This window comes from Hemicordylus capensis, chromosome 6 (genome assembly GCF_027244095.1).
Source record: "Hemicordylus capensis ecotype Gifberg chromosome 6, rHemCap1.1.pri, whole genome shotgun sequence".
NCBI classification, from domain to species: Eukaryota; Metazoa; Chordata; class Lepidosauria; order Squamata; family Cordylidae; genus Hemicordylus; species Hemicordylus capensis.
This window is the reverse complement of record NC_069662.1, coordinates 71,769,932-71,786,688: the sequence shown is the minus strand read 5'-3', so window position 1 is coordinate 71,786,688 and position 16,757 is coordinate 71,769,932. Positions and strand designations below refer to the sequence as shown.

At 46.0% G+C, this 16,757-nt stretch overlaps 1 protein-coding gene and 1 long non-coding RNA gene across 4 annotated transcripts; both read right to left on the bottom strand.

The window, feature by feature from the left end:
- Positions 1 to 339: 339 nt before the first annotated feature.
- Positions 340 to 7,798, bottom strand: LOC128328747 (uncharacterized). Of its 3 annotated transcripts, none has more exons than XM_053258797.1 (8): positions 7,765 to 7,798; positions 6,366 to 6,460; positions 6,140 to 6,262; positions 5,988 to 6,020; positions 5,747 to 5,803; positions 5,583 to 5,642; positions 5,388 to 5,495; positions 340 to 4,978 (listed from the first exon to the last, which is right to left on the bottom strand). In XM_053258797.1, the coding sequence occupies exons 2-8, from the start codon at positions 6,418 to 6,420 to the stop codon at positions 2,889 to 2,891; spliced, it is 2,526 nt and encodes an 841-aa protein (XP_053114772.1). In that variant the 5' UTR covers positions 6,421 to 6,460; positions 7,765 to 7,798; the 3' UTR covers positions 340 to 2,888. The 3 variants fall into 3 exon arrangements, with proteins under 3 accessions (XP_053114772.1, XP_053114773.1, XP_053114774.1); XM_053258798.1 differs by having other exon boundaries at positions 5,589 to 5,642; XM_053258799.1 differs by lacking the exon at positions 340 to 4,978 and having other exon boundaries at positions 5,288 to 5,495.
- A 470-nt stretch (positions 7,799 to 8,268) lies between these two features.
- On the bottom strand, positions 8,269 to 9,176 carry LOC128331923 (uncharacterized). Its single transcript, XR_008310471.1, has 3 exons — positions 9,082 to 9,176; positions 8,911 to 8,988; positions 8,269 to 8,819 (listed from the first exon to the last, which is right to left on the bottom strand). It is a non-coding gene; the product is annotated as an uncharacterized LOC128331923 (long non-coding RNA).
- Between the last annotated feature and the right edge of the window lie 7,581 nt (positions 9,177 to 16,757).

The window sequence follows — 16,757 nt, the reverse complement described above, 5'->3', positions numbered from 1 at the left end:
AAGACCCATTCTGACCCTATAATCCTCAGGAGTTCTAGGGTTTAAATCCACAACTAGATAACCATAAGGCTCCCGTGTGGCATCGTGGTAGGCCTCTGTGAAATACTTGACATCCCCGGGGAAAATCTGACGCGCCAAATTAATGATCTGTAATTTATCCCTTGGGTTTTTAAACAGCACCATATACTTGGCATTAAGGCTTATGGTGCGGGCCGCTTTCCCTTTGTAGAAAACATTCTGTGTGATGAGAAAAACACTCAGATTCCTGTGGTGAACAAACTCAGTGAAAGCGCGTTCAATTTGCTGGCTGTCAGATGAAGCACTCATCAGGTCATCCAGAACAAGAAAACAGATTTTATTTGGGGGTAACAAGCCATCATCATCAATTTTCTCAGACATACCTTCTACAAATTTTATCATAGGGTATTTACAGAGCATTTGTTTGTACAAAGGTTGCCAACAAGAGTAACACCATACGATTTTTTCAGGCATCACAGATAGCACACTGTGTGCATTGTCCAGCATTTTTTTAAGGAAAAACGTTTTTCCGCTATTGCTTGGTCCCGCAAGGATAGCGGAGAAGGGGTGTTGCCATCGAACATCCATTTTAATACCTGTAGGGGATAGTCTTAAAACCCTCAATGATGACGCGCTTATCAAACACCACTCTCTGCGTCTTCCTCAAAAGATGTGTTTCTATCTCCCATCTCCTCTTATTTCTAACGATGCCATTCTGCTCTACCACAATCTCACGTGTTGGGTTCTGGTCCAAAACGTAGGCAAAAACCAGATTTTTCAGACTGTCAAAATTAATTTTTTGACAATTAGAAAAGTTCAGAGTAATTCCCTTGACCTTAATACACGATTCCCCCCCTGACAGCTTGTAGCCGTAAGATTTAGGACCTGTGCTCACAAACTCTGTTACCTACTGGTCTGCCGGTAGTTCGTTTGTCAGCTCCCCTAAAAAGTTTCCAAGGGGTGGGTTGTACTCCCCCTCACGAGACACATAGATCACAGAATCTGTGTCATGGTACAGGCACCGTTCCCCCAGCTTCTCCATGATAGAGTACAAATGCAGGCGTGCATAGGCGGTTGTAAAGCAGGCCAGAAAAACATTTGTGTGACCTGGCGGAACTATACGTTCTTTTGCATCTTTCCAAGACACACAACATGTATCATCATCAAGGAATTCACACATAGAGACCTCATAGCTATCTGAAAAGAGGTATTGGAAAAGCTCGTTAGGGCTTTTTACTATGGATGTCCTAGGAAGGTTTGATCTCTGAGCAAATTTCCCCCACAAGGAATTTAAGAAAAGCTTGGCTATCTGGCGTTTAGCAGGATTTGATTCAATCATCTCGGGGCGTAAACACACACCTTCTTTCTTATAATACTCAGCAATGTATTTCTCCCTATCCTCCCTGCTGACATACTCTGCTGGGTAGCCCGAAGCCTCTTGCTTCTGCCTGAGAAATGTTTTGACGTACTCTGAAAAGAGGCTGCCAGAACTCCTTTCAAAATGCCAAACCTCATAGATCTGTGCCACCCTGTAACCTTTAGCCACAGCAACATTCAATTCTACAGTGCACCATGTACCCACTAAAGCCCTTTCCTCATCATTGTGCCTGCATTGCTCCAGCTGCTGTGAGTCTGCACAGAGACTGCACAGCGGAAACATGAGCCTCCCGTTCACTTTGACAGGGAGGACAGGGAAAAAGAGACGGCGTGGTGGGTATACCTTCACCTTGGCAATTCCAACAGATTCAGAGAGTGGTCTAAAATCGTCATAAATTACTTTAGGGTGTCCTATGGGAAACTGGCGATTTCGCATGATAAAAGGATAGAGAGAGGTAAAATCTGAGTAGTGAATCTGTTCTCCCTCCTTCGCCTCATAATACAGACTCACACAGCCTGTCCTGCCCCCAAACAACGCATCTCTAGGTTCCAGAGGTTCTGGAAATCCCTGCTGCTTCAGAAAATCTACCACCTTCTGATCCCCCTTGACCATGTCACGCCACTCATGCTCCCATATACAACGGACTTCAAACCCCATGCGTTTTAAGACATCTGCTTTCCTCTCACTAGCATTGTAGAGAAAACCATAGGTTTCCGACAACATGGGGTGCTGTTTGTGTGCTGAATAACAGGTTACACACCCGTGATAAAAGCAGCCATTAAATTCAAAAGCACATTTCTTTCCCCCATTCACAGAATAACCATCTAAATAATATGCCTTAACACCCCCCGACGCCTCCTGAAGCTCCTGAGGAATATCAACCTTAAACTCACCCCCTTTCAAAGTGTGTTGAATATGTATGTTTTCCCTGTGGGCTATGTATTCCAACCATTGAATGGACATAGTTGAGAATCTTTTGCACTGATGATGGTAGTTATCTGGGGCCGGTATGGCGATCTCTTCATCTTTCAGATACTTGTAGCGGTACATTCTTAAGCACACAATAGCAAGCGTAGGGTATTGGAAGGGGTCGATACCCACAAGAACCCTGGCATTTTTCCTCCCCATAGGTTTATCAACGACATCCATGTCATCTCAACCAATTCATGTCTATATTTTGTACAGGCCTGCATCAGGATGTCTACATCTTTCTGACAGTAATAGGCCAATTCCTTCTGCATATCAAACGTTTTTGATTTGTTTTCCTCATACCACTTCATGAATTCTTCCCTATCTGCAGGCTTCATAGCATCCACACCGTAGTCCTGGGGGTCTGGCATATTCCCAACATAACTCTCATTTTCTTTTTTATTAAAGAAATGTGGGAAATAGCCCTTGCAGCCCTGAAAACCCATAGCTTTGGGGAGTTTTGCTAGAGCCATGGGTAGGTGGCATAGGGAATCTATAAATTTTATGTCATTTTTTGTAACTGTTATACACAGTAGTTTTCCCCCCGTGTGAGCAGCTCTACATCGAGGCCTTCATTGATTAGCTCTCTCAGTATCAAAATGCCATCGTAGCTCCGCGAGTTGTGAGCCAGAAAAGTGCACCCCATAAACTTATTATCTGATGTAAAACATAATACAAAGTCATTCAGACATTTATCTCCCTTAAATTCCCAATAATCCCCTTGGGGCCCCCACTTCTCCCAATCTTTCTGCTTCTCTTGATATGCTTTAACAGGCTCCACAGTCTCCCCATCAAAGGCCCTGGCATAAATATAGTTTGGGACGTGGATCCCATCCTCCTGCCTGCATTCGCAGTCATAAAACACATATTTTACTGATATCTCGGGGTACTGTAGACGTGGAATGTAACACGCGTGTTCTACCCCGGGGGAAAGGTACTCATAACATACATGGCACTGCTTTCCCCTACAGACGCATTCAGCTTCATGACCCGCCTCGATATAGCGGAAGCACTTTTCACATAGGTCACGCGGGATGCATTCTACCCGCCCCATGGCGGCGAGCTTCATATGCTTTCCTAGACACTCATGTGATCTACACTGCATCTTGCATTTGGGGCATCTGATTACACGCCCCACATGTTTTACACAGCCAGCCTCTAAACAGCGGTGGCACCTCATCAAACAGTCGTGTGTGTGTCTGTAGGGCGTGTAGCAGACATAACAAAAATTTCTGGTCCCAAAAAACCCTTTGATGTTCTTAACCCCATAATAATGATCCTTATGAAGTAACAGAAAACAGGTTTTGAGGTCCTTCTGTTCAGGAGTTTTTAAAATACTCCATCCAGAAGTTCCCCATTGCACAACAACAATATTGACCTTCATATGTGTCTCTATGATTTCCACGTCTGCAAAAGACACTTGTTTCTGTTCACTCCACCCAAGATCCTGGTACAACTTTTTTGCTCCCTTTTTTATCTGTGTAGCGGTGGCTCTCAAATCTAGAACAGCCATGAGACTCGCTGCAAAACAGAGGGCTGTGTTAGGCATGGGGACATCTATCAGATGCAGCCTCTTTTTCTGTATAATGCTGCTATAGGGTATTGATTTTATATGCCTGCGACCGGCTCCTCGTGGGGGTGTGATGACAGTCACAGCCAGTGTTAATACACCATCAGCTAAAATTTGTGCATAACTTTGAAGCAGGTTAGATATAGCGCTTAGGAATGCCTCAGCGTTCAGATGGCCTGCCTGTCTCCTTGCTGAGTAAAGGCGGTTTGAAATCCCTGGCGCTCGCAATCTGAGCTGTACAAAGTCCCCTGGTTCTATATGGTTGTTTATATTATCCAGAACCCTTTGAATAGCAGAATGCATCCCAGATAGCGCATCACAAAAGGAGTGTACTCTGTCCAAATTCACAAACTTGAATTCGTAATACATTTCAGTTCCATTAAAGCGTGCATAGCTCCTATTATAACGCTGTATAAACTGAAGATCCACAGGTGGGGTTTCTTCAGAAATGCCTGCTGCTTCTTCAGAAGAGAACTGTTGGGAACCAGCTGCAGGTCCAACATCGAACGCCAAGCCTCCTCGAGAAGCTCCACTGTGGGTAGCCCGCTCTTTGGGGGTGGCATTCGGGCCAACATCAGAAGCCTCACTTAGAGAGGACCCATTCTGGGTTTCACACTGTTCAGTAAAAGCATTCTGAGGACCGGGGCCACTAGGTGACTCCTCGGATGGTTCAAATTCATCTGAAGAATCAGAAGCATTCCTATACCCTCCTGGCTGGTGGCTAGATGCGGACCCTCCCCCCACCTGTATGCAGACAGGGTATGGTTGATCTTTTTTATTTCTGTCTACGAAATCACACACAGGGTTTGCACGTGTCTTTAGACATTGTAGCTGTTGTGAAGTATCACTAATCACGGCCATTTCTTTACGTATGATGCGTTTTGCTTGCTCAAGGTGTTGCTCAGCTTCGGCCTTGCGTTCAAAAGCCACAGCCCTAGTCCTTATCAATGTCTCTATGTGTTCTGTAACACGTGCCATGCTGGCCAAGAACTCGTTATCTTGGAAATTCAGCTCTTGGACATCACGGAGCCCCGGTTCATGTTCTGAAACAGATAGATCGGGGGTGGGGGGCAGGGGGTCACCATGTATGTCTGGAGTAAATCACCCACAGCTAGTAGGTTTGAACGTGTGTGTGTGTGTGTGTGTGTGTGTGTTGTGCCATGGGGGGGGGGTAGACTTACCAGGCTTCTGAAAGGGTCTCTGGGTGTCTTGTGGTTTTGCCCGCTCCTAGGGCTTCCGGGTCAGCTGTCGTCAGGTAGTAGAGGGAACGTCTTCAGGAATCCACGCAGACAAGGGGGGGGGGGGTCCTCCCCAACATGACACATAGGTGTGTGCATGATGTGTGAGCGTGTTTGTGTCATGCGGTGCAGAAATGTCTTACCCCCATGGTACAAACATGTGTGTTACTGAAGTATGTAGCTGTTTGTGTCAGGCAGTGTGGAAATGTCTTACCAGGTTCCAGGATAGCCCTTCTGGATTTTTTGTAGGCTGGCTGCACCTCCACGTTGGAGTCCCTGGGCGCCATGTGTCCGGGTTGATGCTGTTCATGGGATACTACATCTGCAGACAAGGGAATCATACGGTTTTATCAATAAAAGCTATACATAAATAAAATAGTTAAAACATTTCATTCTTTCTTTCTCCTACCCTTACTCTTTGCTTTTCTCTTCAATCTGCTTAGACGTGTGGGGGCTGGTTCAGGTTCTTCTGTAGGGAGAAAAAAAGGGGGGGGCATGTTAGATAGAATTAGTCTGAGGTTTCCACACGGCGTATACATTTGCAGGGATGCTTTTAAAATAAAGCTATTTTACCCTCTAGAGCACTCTCAGTCAGATTCCGCAACCCGTCCTGGGTATTTGTCAGGTCCACTGTGAACAACATAGGCATGTGTTAACCATAATTATTAATAATTCTATTTGTATCCCCCCCCGGCCTTCCAAAATCAATAAATAATAAAAATGGCTCAGGGCTGTTTACACAGAGAAATAATACACAATTTGTTGAATTTTAGAATGAGATATTACAGAGAGATTGGGGGGGGGCTGTTCTTACCTATGTTATCATCACTTCTCTGCCCTATGCCATCTACAATAAAGAGAGAGAGAGAGAGACAGAGACAGAGAGAGAGAGTTGGTCTTACTCAGAAAACCCTTCAAAACAGTACTCATCTAGAATTTATTTTAAATTTTTAAAATGTAATTTACCAGATACTGTGTTTCTAACAGCCTGTGATGTGAGAACCTCATCCTTTGGGATGAGATATGGGTCCGAACCCTTTGAGAGCGAAAAAGTGGCTCTCCCAGACCGAGGGGCTTGAACAACATTTTCTGTAGAACATCAAATATAAATCAGTCATGTATATATCTTCATAACAGTTTAAAACAATCTAAAAAAAGGAGGGGGTTTGGGGAGAGTAGAATATAGCCATACCCATATCTTGAGGGATATTGAGAAGATTGCTCATTTCATCATCCCTTATGTTCATCTTCTTTGGTGGTGTTTTTCTTTCTTTGTTTTGCTGAGTGCTGTTGAATATATACAAAAATACCCAACCAGGGACATGCTCAGACATATCCTCCCCAAACAGTACCTAAACGGGCACCAAGATGGAATATCGGCATGTTTACTCTCTTGCTGTGGGCTGTATCCGGCAGGCCTGTGGAAAACCAGAAGCGGTGGGGATAGGCCCCTTGCTGCTTAAAATGGAGGCCGAACTAAGACCCCACATGGACTCTCTTCACCCTAACAGTTTGCTAGATACTGAGAACTATTTCACATCTGTGATGGCTGCAGAATTTGCAGATGGGAAAATCAATAAGGGCAGATTTTTAACTATTTTTCTGTTCGGTGGTTTGCTTACAAAAAGTCTTACAAAGCGTCTATGTCCTGTGGTGAGCCAGCAAATCATGGACAAGATGGCCCTTTTTATTACAGATTACATTGTGAGGAGTGGCTGGTATGAACACGTGTGCTGGGTGAGTTTATTTAATTTAAACCATTTACAGGATTGTGAGTTGTGCATGCATAACCTTGTTTTATTTATTTGTTGCAGGAGAGCTGTTTTGCAGAGAACAGAAACTGCCCTTGGAATACTAGATTTCTACAGATGTTGAGGCGTACATCAAAAATGCTGTATATAATACTGCCTGTGTAAATATAGGTTTTAAGAATAAAAATTTAAAAATAACAAGGGTCAGGGTTCTCATTAAAAAAAAAAAAGGCCCTGTGGGTAAGATTCAAATCATTCCTGACCCTAAAACATGCTCTCCAGATATAAAAATAGACATTTACTAAGGAAGCATGCAGATTCAAAAACAGGCCGCATGGCGTAGAGAGGAAAAAATGAAAGAGAAGGGGGGTAAATTACTAAAGTTACATGCACTTTTAAACCATACAAGGCCCTGAAAACAGGCTCTCCATATATAAAATAAGCATTTGCTAAGGATTCAGGCAGATTCAAAATCAGGCCGCATGGCTTAGAGAAAAAATGAGAGAAAAAGGGGTAAACTGCTAAAGAATCATGCATTTTAAACCAATCCTGGCCCCTAAAACAGGCTCTCCATATATAAAATAAGCATTTACTAAGGATTCAGGCAGATTCAAAATCAGGCCGCATGGCGTAGAGAGGAAAAAATGAGAGAAAAGGGGGTAAATTACTAAAGTTACATGCACTTTTAAACCATACAAGGCCCTGAAAACAGGCTCTCCATATATAAAATAATAGCATACTAAAATATCAAAAGATTCCAAAGATATCAAACAGATTCAAAACCAGGCCCAGCAGCATATTTTAGAAAAAAGCAAGTTATAAAATGGTGGGTAGCCATACCTCAGACTTCTTTCTCTGCAGGGTCCTGCTTCTGGGGAGTGCTTCTGGGTGAAAGAGAAAGACTTCCTGCTTCAAACTAGTTTTATCAACGTGAGTTTTATGCCAACATGGTCTTGCAAGACCTTTCTGATTGGATGTCCACCAGCATACTGGTTAGGGGAGTGGTAAAAGATTCATGATGGCTGATGGGATTATCCCCCAACCTACTACAGAGCCCATTGTCTGATGAACGCATCCTCTTGTCGGACCCCAACCTACTACAGAACCCTCAGGGCTGGTGAAGTTCCTTGTAAATATATCTGTAATAGGGTATCCCCAGCAAAAATAAAGCAGTCATTTGTTTAGAGCCAGGGTTATTTTATTTATTTATGAATTGATACATAATAATATAGTATTTTAATAGACATACAAAAACAGTCAGTATTCTAGGAAGAATGTATTAACAAAACAACAAAAAAGCAAAAAACACACACCACTAGAGGGCAGTCGTGTACAACAGTTCCATTAGACTTTTGCGAGGGAATTTATTCAGGTATCTCTGGAACAAGAAACTGTCTGTATCCCCTTTTTTCGAGGACACAGTTCACAAAAGAGAGCATTCTGGAATCGTTCTGTTGTGGGATAGCTTCTAACACAGCCTGCGGGTCATCAGAACCCTTAACCCTGCTGATGAGGTTTAGAGTCTGATTCACGGTATCACTAGATAGCAATAACATTTTCAAGCTGTAAGCAATTATAATAATTATGTGGAGCACTGCTTTCACACACATCCTTGATGACAATGTTCTAATAAATCTGGAAACATTTCTATCGGTCCAAGTAACACATTCATGGGAGTCTTGCCCCCCTGCTTGAACCATACACCCGTAGCATGAATCATACATGTAATTCTTCAGGCAGTATTTTAAAATTCCATATACCCCCGCTCTGACAAGGCCTTTCATAGCAGAACGTCTTTTCCTTGCTGGTATGTAATCTGAATCATCCACTTGTAGTCCTAGGAAATTCTGCATAGTAACATGGCTGGGTTGATGCGTTCTCACAGCGGGAGGATTCTGTAGGATGGGGAAGGTATGCTGTTATTACTATTTCTTTCTATCTTTCTTTTAAAAGAGATATCCCCACCCCTAAATTCTCCATACGCACCCTGATATGCATGTTCCCGGGCTCTGTATAGTTCCATATTGCTAGAGGCAGTGTGTCAAGGCCGCGGTCCTCACCCTCCTGGGAAAACATTAAAGAACACAGTTTTTATGTTGCAGCCCTGGGAACTCTCACATACTCCCCAGGTCTGTAACACCAACAGTGTTTATTTACCTGAGCTCCAAAAGATTCTGCCGCTGCATCTTCCAAGATTCCCTGCCAGATTTCATAAAGTTCTTGGTCTTCTTCTTCGGGACGCTTAGCTGGTGGGAATTTCTCATCATCAGAACTTGTACTAATATACCGCTTTCTCGGGGTAGGGTTTACAATTGTTTCTTGTACAATATCCTCCAAGGATCTCTCTGGGGAACCCATGATCGCTCAAACCGTGGGTCTGCAAAAACAAAGTGGCTCAGAGAGAAACGGGGTATTCCTACTGAATCAGAATGGCCAGACGTGTTCGTAGAGAGCTCACATGACCCCGATACGGTCAATAAAGTTGCACAAAATGGCCGCCCGACCATTATCACGCCTGCGCACTCGGACCGTTCCGGAGCCTGAAACCTATTCCTATTGGTCCAGGCTGACTAGGCGTGTTCGTAGAGGGGTCACATGTCCACCTTCGGACATGTCTGGACATATTCTGGGGTAGGGGTGGTAGGGTGGGTGCCAGACTTCCGGGGTGAGGGCGTTCCCCTACTTCTGGCCCTTCCCGACCACGTGGGGTCTCCTCTGGGCCTTTTCGACCAATAAAGTTGCACAAAATGGCCGCCCAACCATTATCACACCCGCTCACCCGGGCCTTTCCTGAGCCTGAAACCTGTTCCTATTGGTCCAGGGTGGCTAGGCGTGTTCGTAGAGGGGTCACTTGTCCACCTTCGGACATGTCTGGACATATTCTGGGGTAGGGGTGGTAGGGTGGGGGCCAGACTTCCGGGGTGAGGGCGTTCCCCTACTTCTGACCCTTTCCGACCACGTGGGGTCTCCTCTGGGCCTTTTCGACCAATAAAGTTGCACAAAATGGGCACCCAACCATTATCACACCCGCTCACTCGGGCCTCTCCGGAGCCTGAAACCTGTTCCTATTGGTCCAGGGTGGCTAGGCATGTTCGTAGAGGGGTCACATGCCCACCTTCGGACATGTCTGGACATATTCTGGGGTAGCTATGTTAGGGTAGGTGCCAGACTTCTGGGGGTAAGGGCGTCCCCCACTTCTGACCCTTTCCGGTCACGTGGGGGTCTCCTCAGCCCCTTCTGATGATGTATTTCCGGTGACGTAAGCACATTTTGACAGCTGCAAGCCCCCGCCCCCCGTGACGTCACTGTGTCGTCATCCTCCAGCCACGTGCTTTTGTTTGTAAACAAAAGCACATGGTTTTTGACAGCAGGTATGCCCCTATACTACTAGCCTGGGTAAACTGCTGGGCATGCGAGCTGGGTAGGAAGGCACTCTCTGGCTCAGCTCCTCTCCCCCAGAAATCACTTCTCTCTCTCCAGCCTTTCCCTTGCACACAATCCTAAAACAGGAGCATTGTGTGAACTGCCTTTATATCTCAAGGTTTTGCAGGTCACCATGAGTGACTAGGAATATTTCCGGCAACAATACTGTAGGCGAGCACAAAATGAGAGACTCCTCTCAACTCCTGAGTTCTCCACACACTGGGAATTTGGAGGGAGGAGGAGTCTGGCTTTGTGCTGGGCAAGCAGACATCCCTGGGGAGGAAGTTGGCAACTATGAAGAGCTGGCTACCAAAGCCAATCCACATCCGTAGACCCAATACATTTACAGTGGACAGCTGCTTACATATTAGATCAAACTAGTTCATCACTTTTCCGAGGTAGTGAATTCGCAGACCATTTGGTTATAGAAGTGATTAGCAATTGGCAGACTTCTGTCTACGCTCAGCACACAATGAGCTACTGGCTTACTCTCTCACCTACCCATGAAGGGAAGTCATGACACTTAAAATAAGCATACCTGCAGACTTGGTATGAAAGCTTCTTTTCACTGAAATGACAGTGAAAACAGCAGGTCATCCTTACTGTGATGAGGCAACTAGACCAGCCATTGAAGCCAAGATAGTGATTGGTTACATTTTGCCATTTGTAGCTGTGCAGACTTGCTGTGGAAAGGGCCTCTCTCTGGTACAGATGGAGACCTGGATATGAATTAAAAAAGAACTCTCTGTATATAGAACAGGGGTTCCCAACAGGGGGTACTAGTACCCCTAGTGGTACTTGAAGGGCTCTCGGGGCTATGCAGAGACCTCCTGCCACGCGATGTGTTCCTCATCTGAGGACTGCCGGCTGGAAGCCAACATGTTCACAGCGATGTATCTATTGTAGAAGGGGAGGGAGGAGGGTGAAGCCTCTCTCCCTGTGCTTCTGACTGGCTGGCGACGTGAGGAAGCTCAGCGTACTCCTTCCCTCATCCTGACCGACGGAATATTAGTGCCAAGTTTTAATGCTACAGTCATGAGGTAGGCTACTCCAGCCACAGACCTACATCCAGAGAAAGCTAGTCATCAGCAGTCTTCTTGAAATTAGTGGGACAAGTTGATTAATTTCAGTGGGAGTACTCTTGAGTAACTGAGTCTGGATGTAAGCCAGTGACTGGAGTAAGCTGTTTCATAACTGTAACCTTTAGATTTGTGTGTGCATAGATACACAATAAGCTGCGCTACACTGATGACACCACTCTGAGAGCTGAGAATGTGGCTCTAGTAATGAAAGTGAAGGAGCACAGTGAAAATATGGGGCTACAATTACATGTAAAGAAGACTAAACTAAAGACAAGAAAGGGGTACAGCAACCAGCCTCAGAACAGACACTGAAGACACTGAAGTGGTGGATAGCTTCTCCCTTTTAGGATCGACTGTCAACAGTAAAGGATCCAGCAGTCAAGAAATACGCCGCAGACAAGCACTTGGTAGGGTTGCAATGAAGGCCTCAGAAAGGATATTTAGATGCCGTGAGGAGTCTACACCTACAAAGATTAGAATCGTTTGGACAATGGTTTCCCCCATGACATTCTATGGATGTGAAAGGCGGTACTTTGAAGAAACAAGATAGAAAAAAGCATTGACGCTTTTGAACTTTGGTGCGGGAGTAGACTCTTGAGGACACCATGGTCAGCCAGGAAAACAAACCAATGGATCATAGAACAAATCAATCTAGAATTTTCACTCGAGGCACAAATGACGAGACTCAAACTATCGTACTTCAGACAGATTACGCGAAGACCCAGCTCCCTTGAGAAGTCTATAATTCTGGGGGGAGTTGAAGGAAAGAGAAGAGGACAACCAGCAACAAGGTGGATGGACTCGCTTATGACAGCAATGAATGCATCACTGAGAGACCTGAGAGATCACCCTGGAGAGAATCTATCTATGTGGTTGCTAAGAGTTGACGGCACTTAATCAATCAATCCATCCATCCATCCATCCATCAATACACACACACACACACACCCACACAGACAATCATTACAGGGTATCTGAATTGAAGGACTGGTCTGTGAGCATAAAAGGTATGCTTGTTTTTAAAAAGGTTGGGAATCCTGTATTAGATGATTTGCACAAAGTTTTTTTCCCAGGGGTAGGGATGGAAGGTGAGTCCTGCCTGAAACATGGCATGGATGTGGGTGTGCTTGGGCACACCCATCTGAGATGCTTTGCTTGCATGATTGGAGCTACTGGAGTGTGGCTCCATCTTGTGCTACAGAGGTCATATGAGGCATTACATCAAAGCTGTGTTTGGATCCAGCAGGCCAACCACTCCTCTGCCAGAAGTCTATGTGCTCCCTGATTCTACCGTTGCATTGCACAAGCACAGTATTCTGAAAGAAATTCAATGTCCTGAGACGTTTTCTTCTAAAAGAAGATCTACTGTTCTCAAGGCTGTAATGATGGTCTTGAAAGGTGTGTCTAGTACCTGGTGAAATCTCAGAAGTGTGGGGAGGAAACTGGCGGTGCTGAATAGTAGAGGCTGACAGGGATGCTGGGTGTTATTTCTGTTTTTAAGTGCTTTTGTTTTGCATCTGAAGATTGGATTGTAGATTAAATTTTCTGTAATTTGAAATGGTAGACTAGGTAGAGAGGCAGGTGGCCAAATGATAAAGAGACCATTTTCATCATCTTAACACAAATGTAAGAATTGCTCTGCTGGGTTGCATTGATGCATCTAGTCCAGCATCTTGTTTCCAACAGTGATCAGCCAGATGATTCATGAAAGCCCACAAGCAGGACATTAAGACCGCAGGCCTGCCCTGTAGTTTGTCCCCAGGACTTGCTATTCAGACTCATCCGGGGAGATATTACTCAATGGCTTTCACTCTTATACAGTTGGAGCTGTACCTGGGGCAGGCTGTGGCAGATGCAAAGGTGGCCTGGGTGTGCTTCTTGCTACCTCTCTACACGCATCCTCGAAGCTGCTTCCACCACTCAAACAATATGCTATGGCAGTTTTGATTCAATTCGGCTGCTGCAGTCTGCTGAAAATTAACATCTATCTCTCTCTGATACGGAGGAAGCCTCAGGCTTCCAGTCCCGAGGCAGACGGGCTCCCTCTTATCCGTCTTTCAAAGGACCAAAGGTCAAGTTATGCAGGTCTCTGCTTGAGTCTAATGACCACCAGACTTAATCTCTTCATTCTGAAGGACTCGCTTGAAAATGACCATCTTTCCAACTTCACTTATCTGGCCGGCTCTGGGATGTGTCTGATTGACTACTTTATCGCCGCAGGGAACCTTCTCCCTCTGGTGGAGGGTTTTGAGGGTTGTCTCCAAATTTGACAGTGATCATCTCCCCATCTCGCTCCTTCTAAAGCCTTTCATCTATCAGTCCCTTATGGAGAACCATGATCATCCCACCATATCCTTGGCGGGAGGAGCATATTGCCGTGCTAAATGGTCTCCACAACTGGATCAAGCACTAAGTGAGCTATTCGCCTCTGACCACCTGCAGCGTATTCAATCATCCTCACTAACTAACGACCCTACTTCTCCACCTTTGGTGTCCTACAATGCCCTCGTCCAGGAATAACAGCAGCTCCTCTCGCGCAAGATCTGTGAGCTACGTGCACAGTGCCAACAGGCCTCCAAGCAGTGGTTGGATAAGGACTGTGCTAAAGCCCCAAAAGCCCATCCCTACACCTATCAAGTCTATAAAGCTAGTTCTGGACAGTTGGCCGCACAGAATCTCCTTCTGCAGAAAAGACAGCACAAACTTCTGCTGCTTCGTAAGAAAAGAGATGCCATGAAAGATGCCTGGATGGGTCTCATTCAGGCCATTAGAGCCAAAGATTCTGCCATGTTCTGGCATCTTTACAAAGCACTCTCCCACTTATGAACCAAATCACCTGGACTGTCATCTTCATCCAGAGATCAGGGAGAACTATTTTCATGACCTATACAAAGAGCCTGCTGCTGTTTGCAGAAACTCCACCTGTGCCATTGAAGACACTCCAGGAACAAGCGGGCTTCAGCGAAGGGCGTTCCACCATCGACCAGTGCCTAGTTCTACAGCACCTTATCGGGAAATACGCTTCCTGCCGGGTGACCTCCCTCTATGCCGCCTTCATCGACCTTAAGGCAGCATTCGACTCCATCTCACGAGTCAAATGAAGGGTGAAGCTGGAAGCCTCCTCCATTGACCGGCGCCTCCATTGACCTCCATTGACCGGCGCCTGCTATAACTTCATTGCACCCTGCACGCGAACACATCACTCCAGGTGAGATGTAGCCCCCAAGGCCACCTCACAAGAGCTGAAGGGCATCAAACAAGGATGCATTCTGGCTCCACTCCCCTTCGACTTCTACATTAACTCTATGATGGGCCAGCTTAGCAACCCAGATTTCCACCCTCCAAAGCGCGCTGGGAGATACATTGCCATCCTGTTATACGTGGTTGATGCAGCCATCCTCTCAAGGACCCCCCATTGGCCTTAGAAGAAGACTGAGGGCCCTGACACTGCACTGCAGGGAGAACTGCCTGGAAATCAATGATCACAAAACTAAAATGATGGCCTTTGTCAGGAGGCCCAAGATCCACTCTTGGCACATTGAGGGGCATAAGATTGAGCAAGCTGCACGCTTCAAAGACTTGGGAGTAGTTTTCCATTCTGGTGGCTCTAGGAAAGGCCATAAAGAACACCTGGCTTTAAATGTCCAGAGAAGTGCCTCTGCCATTCTCAAATGCCTGCCGACAAGAGGAGGCCATTATGTATCAGCGGCCCTTGAACTGTTCACAGCCCAGTCACTAGCTATCTGCTCGATGGTGCCCAATTGGTCCCCTTCCAAAACATTGTGCTCTGGAACTTGTACAATCTAAATTCCTGCAGGCAGCGCTCCAAGTACCGAGATGTGTCTCCAGTGCCACTCTGTTATGCTCAAGTTAGTCACTCAGCGGGCCAGAAACTGGGAAGAAACAAAGCCCTGGTAACAGACAGTCTATTACTGACTTGGCATGATGTAATCCTATCCAACTAGCACGAGAAAGCATGTTTCATGTTTAGCATGTGCCAGGCTCTCCTTTTGATCCTGTGGCAGCAGGGCAAGTCAAGGCATGGCGCTAGGGGATAACTCTGAGGGACAAATTACTCTGCCAGTGGTCAGAGGTGTTGTGAACACTTGATACCTGTAAGGCAGACCTGCTCAACTTAGGCCCCCCAGCTGTTTTGGGATGACAACTCTCATAATCCACAGGCACAGTAGCCAATACACAGGATTATGGGAGTTGTAGCCAACATCTGCAGGAGGACCAGAGTTGAGCATCCCTGATCTAAACTCAGCTTACTCTTCCGGGACTTTCTCCATGCCAAGTAGGAGCAGACCCAGGTTCTTGCTCACCTGAGGAAAGCTATGACAGCCTCACACCCTCCACAGCATTTAAAGGGGCACAGGTTGAGGAGACTGTTTCCTAGTTGGCAGCCTTTTCTCATTACCTTGGCCACCTTTCTGTTGGAAGTGAAGGACTTTGCACAGTCTCTTGTCTCAAAGACAGTGGAGGACAGACTAGTGAGTCAGAGGGCTAGAGGGTCAAGACACTGGTCATCCCTTCTCTACCGCTCTGACACTATCCCATTGGAATGTAGATTGCTACTCTCAGGGACACTTCTTTCCTTCCAGCCACTTCCTTCCTCTCCCCCTTCTCTTCCTTTTCCTTCTACCTTGGAACATGTAAGCTCCTCTCCCTGAACCATGTGTGCAGAGATGCAGAATCCATCTGTATCCAGCTAGCTAGCTAGATTAGAGAGCCTAACTCCTCACTTTCCTATCTAGAATGGAGTTCTTTAATAAATGCCTTTTATATTGATTGTAAACTATGAACTGGCTCCAAGTTACTTTACTCTCAGCATACACGCATGCCTAACCAAATTCCGCTGTGTTGTGCCTCTGTGCACTCTGCTGTAATGAAAAAGGGATTCTCTTACCAGAGAGAATTCCCAACACTTTCAAGACTGGCAACTGGGGGCTGGGCAAGAAACTGCTGCCACCAAGCAGCCTCCTCCCCTTAAGCCCGTACACCAAAGCCTTTCTCAAGTTACTACCAGAAGCAGTGTTTGGTGGGGTCAGGGGGGGGGGCCTGCAGCAGAGGCAGCGAAAGGTGGGTGAGCAAGTCCTCAGGCGGATCTACCCCTGCTGCTGCTAGAGTTATGCTGCTAGAGTTATGATTGTCAAGTAACTGAGGGAAAGGAGTATTCTTCCTGCCCTAGAGGCACGCACAGTGCACAGGTGTCCCCATTTCAGAGCAGGAACCAGAATGCCCTACAAAACCTCCGAAGCTTCCAAATGTTGTTCTGTACATAAGCAGAACTCTTGCTGCAGAGACCATGGAGGAAAAGAAGAGGTG